This window comes from Bubalus kerabau, chromosome 17 (assembly GCF_029407905.1).
Source record: "Bubalus kerabau isolate K-KA32 ecotype Philippines breed swamp buffalo chromosome 17, PCC_UOA_SB_1v2, whole genome shotgun sequence".
Lineage (NCBI taxonomy): Eukaryota > Metazoa > Chordata > Mammalia > Artiodactyla > Bovidae > Bubalus > Bubalus kerabau.
Window position 1 is genome coordinate 69,559,245 of NC_073640.1, and position 15,462 is coordinate 69,574,706.

The following is a 15,462-nucleotide window of genomic DNA, read 5'->3' on the forward strand; positions in this document are numbered from 1 at the left end:
TTCTTTCATCAGCCTCACCTCCAGCCACTGTCCAATTCCTTTAACCTTTTTGTTTCCCTCATTAGACACATTAACATTTTTGTTTCCTTCAGTATATGTGTGTGTGAGTGAATGGCCATACACAGCAGTGTATTTTTATATTGATTGCCTCCCTCCCTCACAGAGTGTTTACACAAAGCTGTGTATATAATGGGTACCGTGTATGACATAATGTTGACCACAAAGAGAAACCACATGTGCTTATATGAACGGAATGGTCAGACTTTAAATAAGAGTCATGATGAATGACTGTGGAAAGTCCTCAAGATTATCTGAGTTATGATTACTAGGAAAACATCAAAGAACTCAGCATATTGTCATGCTTAACATCGATGTTTTTACGAAGTGATCTCAGACAAGGGGAAAGGTACAAGGATTGGAGTCCAGAGGAAGCCAGGAACAAGCTTTAGGAGTTCCAGTGAAGTTGCTGTCATGTCCGACTCTGTGATCCCATTGACTGCAGCCTACCAGGCTCCTCCATCCATGGAATTTTCCAGGCAAGAGTACTGGAGTGGGGTGCCATTTCCTCCTCCAGGGGATCTTCCCAACCCAGGGATCGAACCTAGGTCTCCCTCATTGCAGGCAGATGCTTTACCGTCTGAGCCACCAGGGAAGCCTTAGGAGTCCTGAGCACTTAGTTTAAGTTGCGTCAGTGAATTTCAACAACGTGTGAAATGGCTCCTAGGGGAGCTCATTAGAACCTCAGAGCCCAGTATTTTTATTGGGCACTCTGCTTGGAACATAACAATTTTGACCTTCAGAAGCATAGCAGGTCAGCAGCATAATACAGAGACAGTACCTGTCCTGAGCCATTCATCCCTTCTGGGCATGATAGCAAGCATCCCAAAGTCTAAGTCCCTAAACTAGCCAAGGACAAACTGTGAAGTTCAAAGGATAGGACCGCATGTTAACTCATTTTCACAGTGACTTAAATGATACCAAAATAGGGAAGTTCAAATTCCTTTAACAAATACTAAGCAAATACAGTTTGCTATGACAAAAATAAGTCATAGCTTTGAGGTGAAGGTTTAAATACACATAAGTCATTGTAACAATAGTTATATCACAGCAAAAATGCTTTCACGTGTTCAGGATTTAATGATGACAAAAATATACAGAATATCTGGTGAGAAAGAATCATGCCTCTCAATAAATCTTTTATCTATTTAGATATATTGCCAAGTGATTTGACTTGCAAATATTCCCTGTATTTGCCTCTAGTTCTACAGAGATGTTAACAACCAGGTTAATGCCATGTATTTCCATTGCACATATGTCAACAGTTTCTCCTTTATTCTTTCTTCCTACTGTTGAAACTTGTAGCCTTGACTTCAAGAAAGAGAAGATTAACGAATATGGGGCCATAATTCCCGCATTGTTAAATGTGCATAACTGGAGATTAAAGAGTGTGTTGTTGCAGGCTTAGTCAAGTTCATGGACCTGTCTGTGAGTTTTACTGAGATAGTCATGGGAGTGTTTTTTTCAGCTGGGAGGGCCCTCTACAGAGACGTGATACTGGAGACCTATACGAATCTGGTCTATACGAATCTGGTCTCTGGTTGTACATGCCGCTCCCCTTGGTACTCAGGGTCTGACCCATAGACCACCTTTCCTGTCTCAGTCGTGGGATGCCCCGCAGCCTCTGGGGTCAGTGACATCATCCTTGAAATTTGAGGGTTAAAGATTTGTAATCTGTTCACAGGTATGTTACATACCTGACAATTGAATAGTCTAAGCTAAATTATAAATGGGTAACTTACTTTGCCTTCCTTGAAGCAGTGTCAAGAGCATAGGCCTCTAATCAGACCTCCTCATTATGTACTTCTGTCCTTGTTCTAAGCAGATGGATGGCTTGAAGGAAATTTCTGTCTACTGTGATTTTTAAATTTGGAGATCCATGTTTTAAGCATCTATTTGTTGTTTTTGTCTGCCTATTTTTTGGTCTCTACCTCTCTATCGATTGTTTGATTGACTGCTGGGCCCCAGCAGCTTCCTGGATGTTAGTTCCCAGACCAGGGATCAAACCTGGACCCTCTGCACTGAGAGCACAGAGCCCTAACCATTAAACCACCAGAGAATACCAAGACTGCCCCTTTCAGGGCTAGCCAGTTCTTAGAGGTAACAGACTACTCTTAGGGGCTATTCCTTTCATCTGTAAATTAAAAACCCCAAACCCCTAATAGAAACCCCTTCTCTTTCTGACTCTTACACTTCAATAGACTATACTTCTCATCCCCTAACGGCCTGTGCCAGGCAAATAAGGACAGCCTCCATGCTCCAAGGCCTGACAGGATTCAGACTAGCCAATACCAAGCCGTTATCCTGCCTTGCCTCGCCGTTCCTGTCGAAAACAAGCTCTGGATCGCGCCTTGTTTGCTTCTGTCCCCTGACCGGTCCCGATCTTCCCCGTTGGGCCCTTCGCGATGTTCCCCGTCTCAAGTTTCTAGGGATCAGTGGAGCATAAATTTGCCCCTTGGTGTCAGTTCTTACATTTCTGTGTACCTTACTGTGGTAGATTCAACAGTTCCTGGGTATGTTTCTAGAACACGCACGAAACATATTACAACTTCCTCGTAAGGGCCTACAAGGTCTACACAGGGAGCCTGAAAGTGACACTGGGGATGAACAGAAAGCAGCAGATGACAGAACTCCAGGGTCAGGATCCGAGTGCCGCATTCCTTTCTGGTTTGCAGGGAGGAAAACTACGTTGCCCAGAAGTCTGAGCGCCGCGTGTTTGCGCCGGCACTGGGCCAGAGACAGCTGAGCGTGGGGGCGGGACTTCCGGGGCTCTTACTGCCTCAGTCGGCGTCCGGCGCGTGCCTGGGGCTGTAAGGACTGCAAAACCGGCGCGGCCGCGTTTCCCCGGCAGGAGCTGGCAAGGCCGGTGAGGACGCTGTAGCTCACCTCCGCGTCGCTCAGTGGACGAGCCTGGCATCCGCCCCGGGTCCTCCGTCACGGGGGTGTCTCCTGAGCGCTCGCCGGGGTCCCGATCCGTCCCCACAGCTCTGACGCAGTAGCCTGGGCCCCTACGCCGGGGCTACTGAGGCTCGGAGAGCGAAGGTCCGCCTAGGCGTGGCCCGCCCGAGGCAGGGTCCGGGCGGCGGGCGGTGAATCCTGGAGCCGCCTCTTTGGCCCCACGCTTACCCCAAGACCCCGCGATGGCGGCGGCGTGGATGGACCCGAGGCGGGTGAGTGGACGGCATTTTTAGCCTTGCTGGTTCGGAGAGGACTCCTGGGCAAAGAGGACGCTACGTAGCCATCGGGTTTCTCATTGTCCTTGTCGTTTATTTGCAACAACCGGCTTGCCATTTATCCTCCATCTTAGCACCTTGCCTGTCTCGTCAGGTGTGTCATCAGTGCGTGAAGGATAAATGAGGCTTTTGAGGTAGAAATTGCTAGGCAGTCAGTGTAGAACTCTGAGACCTGGGTCTTGTTCTCAATAAACATCTCGCAACCCCCTCCAGTACTCTTCCCTAGAAAATCCCATGGACGGAGGAGCATTGTAGGCTACAGTCCATGGGGTCGCAAAGAGTCGGACATGACTGAGCGACTTCACTTTCACTTTCCATTAGCCTAAAGCTAAACCCTTTGTCCGGAATTCCTGGAATATGTCCTTAGTCTGATAAATTATCAGCCCTCAGATCCAGGGAAGTAATTAACTTCTGTTCCATATGCCTGAGCACAAAACAACTGGTGTTCATTAATCTTAAACCCATATATCTGGTCCTTTGTAAAATGGCCAGGAGGCATGAAAAAGCGTGGCGACTTAATCCGAGGAGCAAGAAAAGCCATCAGATCAGATCAGATCAGTCGCTCAGTCGTGTCCAACTCTTTGCGACCCCATGAATCGCAGCACGCCAGGCCTCCCTGTCCATCACCAACTCTCCGAGTTCACTGAGACTCAACGTCCATCGAGTCAGTGATGCCATCCAGCCATCTCATCCTCTGTCGTCCCCTTCACCTCTTGCCCCCAATCCCTCCCAGCATCAGAGTCTTTTCCAATGACTCAACTCTTCGCAGGAGGTGGCCAAAGTGTTGGAGTCTCAGCTTTAGCATCATTCCTTCCAAAGAAATCCCAGGGCTGATCTCCTTCAGAATGGACTGGTTGGATCTCCTTGCAGTCCAAGGGACTCTCAAGAGTCTTCTCCAACACCACAGTTCAAAAGCATCAATTCTTTGTCGCTCAGCCTTCTTCACAGTCCAACTCTCACATCCACACATGACCACAGGAAAACCATAGCCTTGACTAGACGGACATTTGTTGGCAAAGTAATGTCTCTGCTTTTGAATATGCTATCTAGGTTGGTCATAACTTTCCTTCCAAGGAGTAAGTGTCTTTTAATTTCATGGCTGCAGTCACCACCTGCAGTGATTTTGGAGCCCAGAAAAATAAAGTCTGACACTGTTTCCCCATCTATTTCCCATGAAGTGATGGGACTGGATGCCATGAGTTTCATTTTCTGAATTTTTCACTCTCCACTTTCACTTTCATCAAGAGGCTTTAGAGTTCCTCTTCACTTTCTGCCATAAGGGTGATGTCATCTGCATATCTGAGGTTATTGATATTTCTCCTGGCAATCTTGATTCCAGCTTGTGTTTCTTCCAGTCCAGCGTTTTTCATGATGTACTCTACATATAAGTTAAATAAACAGGGTGACAATATACAGCCCTGACATACTCCTTTTCCTATTTGGAACCAGTCTGTTGTTCCATGTCCAGTTCTAACTGTTGCTTCCTGACCTGCATACATATTTCTCAAGAGGCAGATCAGGTGGTCTGGTAGTCCCATCTCTTTCAGAATTTTCCACAGTGTATTGTGACCCACACAGTCAAAGGTTTTGGCATAGTCAATAAAGCAGAAATAGATGTTTTTCTGGAACTCTCTTGCTTTTTCCATGATCCAGCGGATGTTGGCAACTTGATCTCTGGTTCCTCTGCCTTTTCTAAAACCAGCTTGAACATCAGGAAGTTCACGGTTCACATATTGCTGAAGCCTGGCTTGGAGAATTTTGAGCATTACTTTACTAGCATGTGAGATGAGTGCAATTGTGCGGTAGTTTGAGCATTCTTTGGCATTGCCTTTCTTTGGGATTGGAATGAAAGCTGACCTTTTCCAGTCCTGTGGCCACTGGAAATTTTTTTTTTTTTTTAATTTGCTGGCATATTGAGTGCAGCACCTTTGCAGCATCATCTTTCAGGATTTGGAATAGCTCAACTGGAATTCCATCCCCTCCACTAGCTTTGTTCGTAGTGATGCTTTCTAAGGCCCACTTGACCTCACATTCCAGGATGTATGGCACTAGGTCAGTGATCACACCATCGTGATTATCTGGGTCGTGAAGATCTTTTTTGTACAGTTCTTCTGTGTATTCTTGCCATCTCTTCTTAATATCTTCTGCTTCTGTTAGGTCCATACCATTTCTGTCCTTTATCGAGCCCATCTTTGCATGAAATGTTCCTTTATATCTCTGATTTTCTTGAAGAGATCCCTAGTCTTTCCCATTCTGTTGTTTTCCTCTATTTCTTTGTATTGATCACTGAAGAAGGCTTTCTTATCTCTTCTTGCTATTCTTTGAAACTCTGCATTCAGATGTTTATATCTTTCCTTTTCTCCTTTGCTTTTCACTTCTCTTCTTTTCACAGCTATTTGTAAGGCCTCCCTAGACAGCCATTTTGCTTTTTTGCATTTCTTTTCCATGGGGATGGTCTTGATCCCTGTCTCCTGTACAATGTCACGAACGTCATTCCATAGTTCATCAGGCACTCTATCTATCAGATCTAGGCCCTTAAATCTATTTCTTACTTCCACTGTATAATCATAAGGGATTTGATTTAGGTCATACCTGAATGGTCTAGTGGTTTTCCCTACTTCAATTTAAGTCTGAATTTGGTAATAAGGAATTCATGATCTGAGCCACAGTCAGCTCCTGGTCTTGTTTTTGCTGACTGTATAGAGCGTCTCCATCTTTGGCTGCAAAGAATATAATCAATCTGATTTCGGTGTTGACCATCTGGTGATGTCCATGTGTAGAGTCTTCTCCTGTGTTGTTGGAAGAGGGTGTTTGTTATGACCAGTGCATTTTCTTGGCAAAACTCTATTAGTCTTTGCCCTGCTTCATTCTGTATTCCAAGGCCAAATTTGCCTGTTACTCCAGGTGTTTCTTGACTTCCTACTTTTGCATTCCAGTCCCCTATAATGAAAAGGACATCTTTTTTGGGAGAGAAGCCATAAAGATGTTAAATTAAACATGTTGACCTTTAAACTGACTGGTCACAAAAAACGTATTTTAAGTACAGGAGCCAATCAAAAATGTACAGATTAAGTACTCAGTTCAGTTCAGTTGTGTCTGACTCTTTGCAACCCTGTGTACTGCAGGACACCAGGCTTCCCCATCCATCACCAACTCCCCGGGCTTGCTCAAACTCATGTCATGGTGATGCCATCCAAACATCTCATCCTCTGTTGTCCCCTTCTCCTCCTGCCCTCAGTCTTTCCCAGCATCAGGGTCTTTTCCGATGAGTCATTTCTTGGCATCAGGTGGCCAAAGTATTGGAGTTTCAGCTTCAGCATCAGTCCTTCCAATGAACACCCAGGACTGATCTCCTTTAGGATGGACTGGTTGGATTTCCTTGTAGTCCAAGGGGCTCTCAAGAGTCTTCTCCAACACCACAGTTCAAAAGCATCCATTCTTTGGTGCTCAGCTTTCTTCACAGTCCAACTCTCACATCCATACATGACCACTGGAAAAACTATAGCCTTGACTAGACGGACCTTTGTTGGCAAAGTAATGTCTATGCTTTTTAATATGCTATCTAGGTTGGTCATAACTTTCCTTCCCAGGAGTAAACATCTTTTAATTTCGTGGCTGCAATCACCATCTGCAATGATTTGGGAGCCCCCCAAAATAAAGTCTGACACTGTTTCCACTGTTTCCCCATCTATTTCCCATGAAGTGATGGGACCAGATGCCATGATCTTCATTTTCTGAATGTTGAGCTTTAAGACAACTTTTTCACTCTCCTCTTTCACTTTCCTCAAGAGGGTTTTTAGTTCCTCTTCACTTTCTGCCATAAGGGTGATGTCATCTGCATATCTGAGGTTATTGATATTTCTCCTGGCAATCTTGATTCCAGCTTGTGCTTCTTCCAACCCAGTATTTCTCATGATGTACTCTGCATACAAGTTAAAAAACAGGATGACAATATCCAGCCTTGACGTACTCCTTTTCCTATTTGGAAACAGTCTGTTGTTCCATGTCCAGTTCTAACGGTTGTTTCCTGACCTGCATACAGGTTTCTCAAGAGGCAAGTTAGGTGGTCTGGTATGGGACCACCGTATATACAAAATTAAATTTGTTTTAATTTTAGGTACTTTACTAAATTTTGAGGTACTTTAAACTTCAAAGAATATGTGTCTTATATGTGGCTGACCATCATCAGTTCAGTTCAGTTGCTCAGTTGTGTCCGACTCTTTGTGACCCCATGAACCGCAGCATGCCAGGCCTCCCTGTCCATCACCAACTCCCAGAGTTTACCTAAACTCATGTCCATTGAGTTGGTGATGCCATCTAACCATCTCATCCTTTGTTGTCCCATTCTCCTCCTGCCTTCAATCTTTCCCAATATCAGGGTCTTTTCAAATGAGTCAGCTCTTCGCATCAGGCGGCCAAAATACTGGAGTTTCAGCTTCATTATCAGTCCTTCCAATGAACACCCAGGACTGATCTCCTTTAGGATGGACTGGTTAGATGTCCTTGCGGTCCAAGGGACTCTCAAGAGTCTTCTCCAACACCACAGTTCAAAAACATCAATTCTTCAGCACTCAGCTTTCTTTATAGTCCAACTCTCATATCTGTACATGAATACTGGAAAAACCATAGCTCTGGTTAGGCGGACCTTTGTTGGCAAAGTAATGTCTCTTTTTTAATATGCTATCTAGGTTGGTCATAGCTTTTCTTCCAAGGAGCAAGCATCTTTTAATTTTATGGCTGCAGTCAGCATCTGCAGTTATTTTGGAGCCCCCCAAAATAAAGTCTGTCACAGTTTCCATTGTTTCCCCATCTATTTGCCATGAAGTGTTGGGACCAGATGCTGTCCGTGATCTTAGTTTTTTTAATGTTGAGTTTTAAGCCAGCTTTTTACTCTCCTCTTTCACTTTCATGAAGAGGCTCTTTATTTCCTCTTTGTTTCTGCCATACGAGTGATGTCATCTGTGTATCTGAGGTTATTGATATTTCTCCCAGCAATCTTGACTCTAGGTTGTGCTTCACCCGGCCCAGCATTTCACATGATGTACTCTGCATATAAGTATTTAACTGCATATTTAAGTATTTAACTGTATAATTAACAATATACAGCCTTGACGTACTCCTTTCCCAATTTGGAACCAGTCTGTTGTTCCATGTCCAGTTCGAACTATTGCTTTTTGACCTGCATACAGATTTATCAGGAGGCCAATAAGTTGGCCTGGTAGTCCCTTCTTTTTAATAATTTTCCACAGTTTATTGTGATCCACTTAGTCAAAGGCTTTGGCATAGTCAATAAAGCAGAAGTAGATGTTTTTATAGAACTCTCTTGCTTTTTCTATGATCCAATGGCTGTTGACAATTTGATCTCAGGTTCCTCTGCATTTTCTAAATCCAGTTTGAACATCTGGAATTTCTCTGTTCATGTACTGTTGAAACCTGGCTTGGAGAACTTTGAGCATTACTTTGCTAATGTGTGAGATGAGTGCAATTGTTCAGTAGTTTGAACATTCTTTGGCATTGCCTTTCTTTGGGTTTGGAATGAAAACTGACCTTTTCCAGTCCTGTGGCCACTGCTGAGTTTTCCAAATTTGCTGACATATTGAGTGCAGCACTTTCACGGCATTCAAAGCACAGAATGACGCATCATTCTATCACCTCCACTAACTTTGTTCGTAGTGATGCTTCCTAAGTCGCATTTGACTTGACATTCCAGGATGTCTGGCTCTAGGTGAGTGATCACATCATCATGGTTATATGGGTCATTAAGATCTTTTTTGTGTAGTTCGACTGTGTATTCTTGCTACCTTTTCTTAATATTCTCTGCTTCTATTAGGTCCATACTGTTTATGTCCTTTATTGTGCCCATCTTTGCATTAAATGTGCCCTTGGTATTTCTAATTTTCTTGAAGAGATCTCTAGTGTTTCCCATTCTATTGGTTTTCTCTCTTTCTTTGCATTGATCACTGAGGAAGGCTTTCTTCTCTCTCCTTGCTATTCTTTGAAACTCTGTATTTAGATGGATATATCTTTCCTTTTCTCCTTTGCCTTTCACTTCTCTTCTTTTCTCAGCTATTTGTAAGGCCTCCTCAGACAACCATTTTGCGTTTTTGCATTTTTTTCTCTCTTGGGGATGGTCTTGACCACTGCCGCCTGTCCAGTGTCATGAACCTCCATCCATAGTTCTTCAGGCACGCTGTCTGTCAGATCTGATTTCTTGGGTCTGTTTGTCACTTCCACTGTATAGTTGTAAAGGATCTGATTGAGGTCATACCTGAATGGTCTAGTGGTTTTCCCTACGTTCTTCAATTGAAGTCTGAATTTGGCAATAAGGAGTTCATGCTCTGAGCCACAGTCAGCTCCAGGTCTTGTTTTTGCTGACTGTATAGAGCTTCTCCATCTTTGGCTGCAAAGAATATAGTCAAAGTGATTTCGGTATTGACCATCTGGTGATGTCCATGTGTAGAGTCTTCTCTTGTGTTGTTGGAAAAGGGTGTTTACCATGACCAGTGCATTCTCTTGGCAAAACTCTGTTAGCCTTTGGCCTGCTTCATTCTGTACTCCAAGGTCAAACTTGCCTGTTACTCCAGGTATCTCTTGACTTCCTGCTTTTGCATTCCAGTCCCCCGTAATAAAATGGACATCTATTTTGGTGTTAGTTCTAGAAGGTCTTGTAGGTCTTCATAGAACCGTTCAACTTCAGCTTCTTTGGCATTAGTGGTTGGGGCATAGACTTGCATTACTGTGATGTTGAATGGTTTGCCTTGGAAACAAACAGAGATCATTCTGTCATGTTTGAGATGCACCCAAGTGCTGAATTTTGCACTCTTGTTGACTATGAAGACTACTCCATTTCTTCTAAAGGGATTCTTTTCCCAGAGTAGTAGATATAATAGTCATCTGAATTAAATTCACTCAAATCAGTCCATTTCAGTTCACTGATTCCTAAAATGTAGATATTCATTCTTGCTGTCTCCTTTTTGACCACTTTCAATTTGCCTTGATTCATGGGCCTAACATTCCAGGTTCCTATGCAATATTGTTCTTTACAGCCTCGCACTTTACTTCCACCACCACTCATCCACAGCTGGGCCTTGTTTTTGCTTTTGCTCAGCCTCTTCATTCTTTCTGGAGTTTTTTCTCCACTCTTATCCAATAGCATATTGGGCACCTACCACCTTGGGACTTTCATCTTTCAGTGTCATATCTTTTTGCCTTTTCATACTGTTTATGGGGTTCTCAAGGCAAGAATACTGAAGTGGTTTGCCATTCCCTTCTCCAGTGGGCCATGTTTTGTCAGAAGTCATCCATCTTGGGTGGCCCTACCCAGCATGGCTCATAGTTTCAATGAGTTAAACAAGGCTGTGATCTATGTGATCAGTTTGATTAGTTTTCTGCGGTTCAGCGTGGTGGCTTTTCTTGTTTGGGAGCATAGGCTTAGTAGTTGTGGCGCACGGGCTTAGTGACTCCAAGGCGTGAAGGGAAGGGATCTTCTGAGGTCAGGGATTAAACCCGTGTCTCTTGCATTGCAAGGTGGATTCTTAACCACTGGACCCTCAGGGAGGCCCTATTGCAGCTCTTAAGTAGCAGAAACTAACAAACGGTAGGTCACACCACAGCCTGTACGTTCACTCTCTCCTCTGGAACTGTGCATGGAGTGCCTGGAGATGATACCCATAAAGTAAACTTTGCAAGCCAGGCAGGCTTCTTTCTGGTAGACAGTTTTGGCCTGAGCCAGGAACATAGCATTTCGGGAGGTGGAAGTGTGTGGACCAAAAGAAAAGCATATTGGTTGTTCCGGAAGCCCTCAGAGGGTCTATACAATTGCCAGAATCCTCCCCACTCCCCCATCTGCTGAGACATGTGAGGAAGATATGATCTTTTCTATCAAAGGAGAAGTTATAAGAAATAAAAAGTGGTTCATTCTTAGGATACTTTAACAGAAAGGTGTATAACCGGCTTATAAATAAGATTCCTAAAATGACAGCTAGTTGCCAATCCTGTGTTCTTTTCACTTCCTGATTCTCCTTCCTCACCAGGACGTTTTGGCAGGCTAATTTCACGGGCTTTATCCTGGTCATGAGGAAAGAACTAAAAGGGTGGGGAAAATAGTTACTATAAATCATCCAATCAAAAACTTAGATGGCCTCCAGGAAGATTGTAACTGTGTCACTGTCAGCCTGTGAGCGGCTGGAGGAGGGAACCTGCATTTTAGGAACGAAAACAGCAGATTTCCCACTCCATGTGCTTACTCCCAGACTTTTGTAGCGCACCCTTCTGCAGAAGTAAAGACCGCCTTACGGAGTGATCTTTGATTGTCTGTCTTACTCCCGCAATACCGTTTGAGAGCATTTCCAGCTGGAGTGTCCTGGGAGGGCCAGACAGTGCGCTCATTTGCTGGAGGCTCCATCCTGCTCAGCCAGGACAGACAGACAGCCCATCCGAGGCCTGACTGCAGCCTGCACCGTCCTCAGCAGTTCCTGGTCCCTGGTCCCGAGGCATTTCCTCCGGGACACGTACTGTCAGGTCTCAGGTAGAGATGAGCAGGGATGGCTCCTGTGGATTCTCCCTGGGAGTCTCCAGGATTCAGACAGCAACGGGAGCCCGTCCAGGCCTGTCCACTTCATGGAGGTATCACCGCCTGGTCAGGCTCCTGTGAGGTGGGCGATGATGAGTCTGCTCTTCTGCCCACGTCTGCAGAACTACTTTCAGCGGTGGCCGAAGTGAATATAACTTCGAAGTTTGCTTAAAACAGCTCATGTCTTCGTTAACTGGGGTTTTACTCTGCCAGTGGGTCAAGGGAACCTGGGTTTAAATCCCGCCTCTGATCTCAGCTCATGGAAACTCTGGGTGAGCTGGTTGAGCTCCTGGGCCTCAGATCCATTACTAATGTGAATTTGACTGACCCCATGGGGGTCAGCAGCCAGTCATGTGGCCAGCACCCAGTGTTTCTGCTATAAATAGTTTTTCTTTCGTTCTCATAAGTGTTATCGTTCAATGAGAGTCTTTGTATTGACTCAGAAATTATTCAAGGTTCAGAGAAAGTAAGCGAGGCCCCCACGTTCATTCCACAGGCAAGTGTTGATTTAGGACTTTGAATTCAGACCTCAGAAATGGGGCTTCAGAGCTGGGGACTTCCAGTCACTTTAACAAAACATGCAAAGTGCTCACCGTGAGGCAGGCACGCGGTGGGCGCCGTCGGGTCCTGTGTGCTGTCACTGTGATTAGTATTGCTGTTGGGATTTCGTGTACACTTTCACCCTTTTTCTTTCTCATGTTTCTGACATCGTTGTGCCCTTAACCCTCTGTGCCCCCACAGCCCCTGCAAACGGTGCTGACCTCGTGTCGTTCTCCATTGGCTCCCACATGGGAGGCTTCCGTCTCTGTGGCTGCAGTCACCCTTGAGTGGTGGCCGCCTCCTTATGTCCCGCACCGAGCTCAGCCCGTAGGAGGTGTCCGGTCTCTGTGTCTTCGCCATGGAGAGGAATGGGCTCTGACCCCACCAAGAGCCCCAAGACCAACCCCGCTGCCTCTGTTGACTTTCCAGGTGCCTGTTACTTATGAGGACGTGGCTGTGACTTTCACCCAGGAGGAGTGGGGGCATCTGGGCCCCGTGCAGAGGACACTGTACTGGGAGGTGATGCTGGAGACCTGCAGGCTCCTGGTGTCTCTGGGTAAGGCCCCCAACTCTGCTTCTCTTCTCCCTCTGGCTCCAGGTCCAGCGGTCTGAGAAAGCCTCTGCGGCCCAGCCAGCCTCCTCTCCCAGAGGTTCAGTTGTTTTCTGTTCTCACCCCTTCCTGCCTGGGCCTCGTAGGTCTCACTGAGGGAGGGTTGGACCAGAAGCCTAATTTGCCTCTGGTCACAGCCAAAGGAGAAGGGTGTGTTGGGACGGAATGGGGGCATCTCACAGAACCCAGAGGTCGGAATTCCCGCTGGGCTGCCTAAGGGGCCGATGCAGTGACTTAGAGAAGCGTGTTCTGCCCTGGCTTCTGGGGCTCCCGTTCTGCCTCTCTGTGGGTTCGCCGTGTCGCTTTCTGTTTGCAGTGCTTCCTTTTTCTTTTGCTGCTGCAGCTACTTTACAGAAGGAAGGAAGTCTCCAAGTGCTTGCTCTCTGACGCCTGCACCCCCCCTTACCTCTGTTTCCTTCCGGATGTCTGTCTTGTGCCTCTGTTCATGCTCTCCTCATGTCATTCTCCCACACACTGTCCTCAGAAGGTAAGGAATGTAGGGCTGTTGGCATGAGTCCCTCAGAAAGCTTGATCCACTCAAAAGGCACATCTTGATCGTGAACAGCTCTCCTTTGCGTTTTTTGGTGGCACGAGTCCTTTCTTTTGTGAAATCTTGACAAGAGTAAGTGATACTTGATGTTTGTACAAATGTCTCTATTTGATCCAATCACGGTGTGGGATTCCCACCCCAAGTTTTTATTTTTAGTAGTTTGTGAAATACTGAATTCAGGTGTCCCCAGGCCTGCCCCTCCCTCCAGCCCCATTTCCTGAGCTCTGACTCCCCTGCTCGTGTCACCCTCTCCCCACCACAGCCACTTGTCTGAGGCCGCTGGCCTCACACCCACTGTTTGCCGTTTCCCTCTTACTGGAGCACTTGGGAGACCATGTCTGGTGCTAGGCCCCTGGCAGCTAATCCCTGCTCTGCTGCCCTATCCATGAGCGGTGTGTCCCTGGGCAAGTGACTGAACCCTGCTGTGGGTCCATTATCGCAGAGGCAGTGTCTCCTGAAGTAACACAGCGTCTTCCTCACATGGCCGGCAGTCCCGCGGTGAGGAGAGCAGGTTTAGCCGTCGTGGACCCTGCTGCTGTCACTGCCGTTAATGACGTCAGCACCCTCCTCGTCATGGTCATACGCTTGGACTCAGCATTTTCTGAGACAGTGTTGGGTAGCTTTGTACTTAAATAGGCCGGGTGCCAGAGGTGAGTAGACCTCCATTCATGTCATGGCTGCAGCGGGTCATTTCATCTGCCTGAGCCCCCGTTTCTTTATCTGTAAAATGGTGCTTATTGCAGTATGTACTTAACGTGGGTGCTGTAAGGAAATCCTGCTATAGAATGTTTCACTCACGGTCCACAAGGATGGTCAAAATAGGACTTTGCTTAGGACCTAAAAAGACACAGATCTGTGCAGACATTTACCTTGTTCTTGAATGAACAGACTCAGTATTTTAGATACGTATGTCGTTTCTTTTCTAAATTAGTTCGTAAACTTAATTCATTTTTTTTAATGCATTTAAATTAAATTGCTTGGCATAGTCCCTGGAATATGGTTATACCTGTAAATAATGTTTTTTTTAAGACTTTTTAAAAATCAGTTTTAGGTTCACAAAATTGAGAGGAAGTACAGAGATCTCCCACAGTCTGCTCCCTGCACTGGTGCATTGGTGGTTGTTGAGTCGCTCAGTCGTGTCCGACTCTTTGTGACCCCATGGACTGTAGCCCACCAGGCTCCTCTGTCCATGGGATTCCCCAGGCAGGAATATTGGAGTGGGCTGCCATTTCCTCCTCCAAGGGATCATAGCCTCTTTCATTATCTGTGTTCTCCCTACATGGTACATTCGTTACAGCTGATGTATCTACATTAACACATAATGACATGAAGTCATTAGTGTGCATTAGGGTTTACTCTTGGTAGTCAATGAGTTTGGACGGATGACATGTATCCACCATAGTATCGTACAGATTATTTTTGTGGCCCTAAAAGTCCTCTCTGTTCACCCCCAACCCTCACCAGCCACTGATCTTTTTTGACTGTCTTCATTTGTATTTTCCAGAATGTCATATAGCTGTAATCTTATAGTACTTAGGCTTTTCAGATTGGCTTCTTTCACTCAGTAACGGGCATCTGTTTCTTCACGTCCTTTCATGGCTTTTTGATGCTGAATGATATTGTCTGGATGTGCCATAGTTCATCCACTTACCCACTGAAGAAATCTAAAGTGAAAGTGAAAGTCGCTCAGTCGTGTCCGACTCTTTGGGACCCCATGGACTGTCCACGGAACTCTCCAGGCCAGAATCCTGGGGTGGGTAGCCTTTCCCTTCTCCAGGGGATCTTCCCAACCCAGGGATCGAACCCAGGTCTCCCGCACTGCAGGCGGATTCTTTACCAGCTGAGCCACAGGGAAGCACATCTAGGTTGCTTCCAAATTTTGGCAGTTATGAGAAAAGCT

General features: G+C 45.8%; 1 protein-coding gene across 2 annotated transcripts in view; it reads left to right on the forward strand.

The window, feature by feature from the left end:
* ZNF805 (zinc finger protein 805) overlaps positions 1-15,462 on the forward strand; it is an 87,403-nt gene that overhangs the window by 63,583 nt on the left and 8,358 nt on the right. Inside the window, exons 1-2 of one of the 2 annotated variants that reach the window (XM_055553697.1) lie at positions 2,852-3,227; positions 12,832-12,958. The exons of the other annotated variant lie outside the window; for it this stretch is intronic. Coding sequence (XP_055409672.1) covers positions 3,198-3,227; positions 12,832-12,958 — 157 coding nt within the window. The 5' untranslated portion in view covers positions 2,852-3,197. Of the gene's footprint in view, positions 1-2,851; positions 3,228-12,831; positions 12,959-15,462 lie in introns of those variants that run through there. 2 annotated transcript variants of the gene reach the window in all.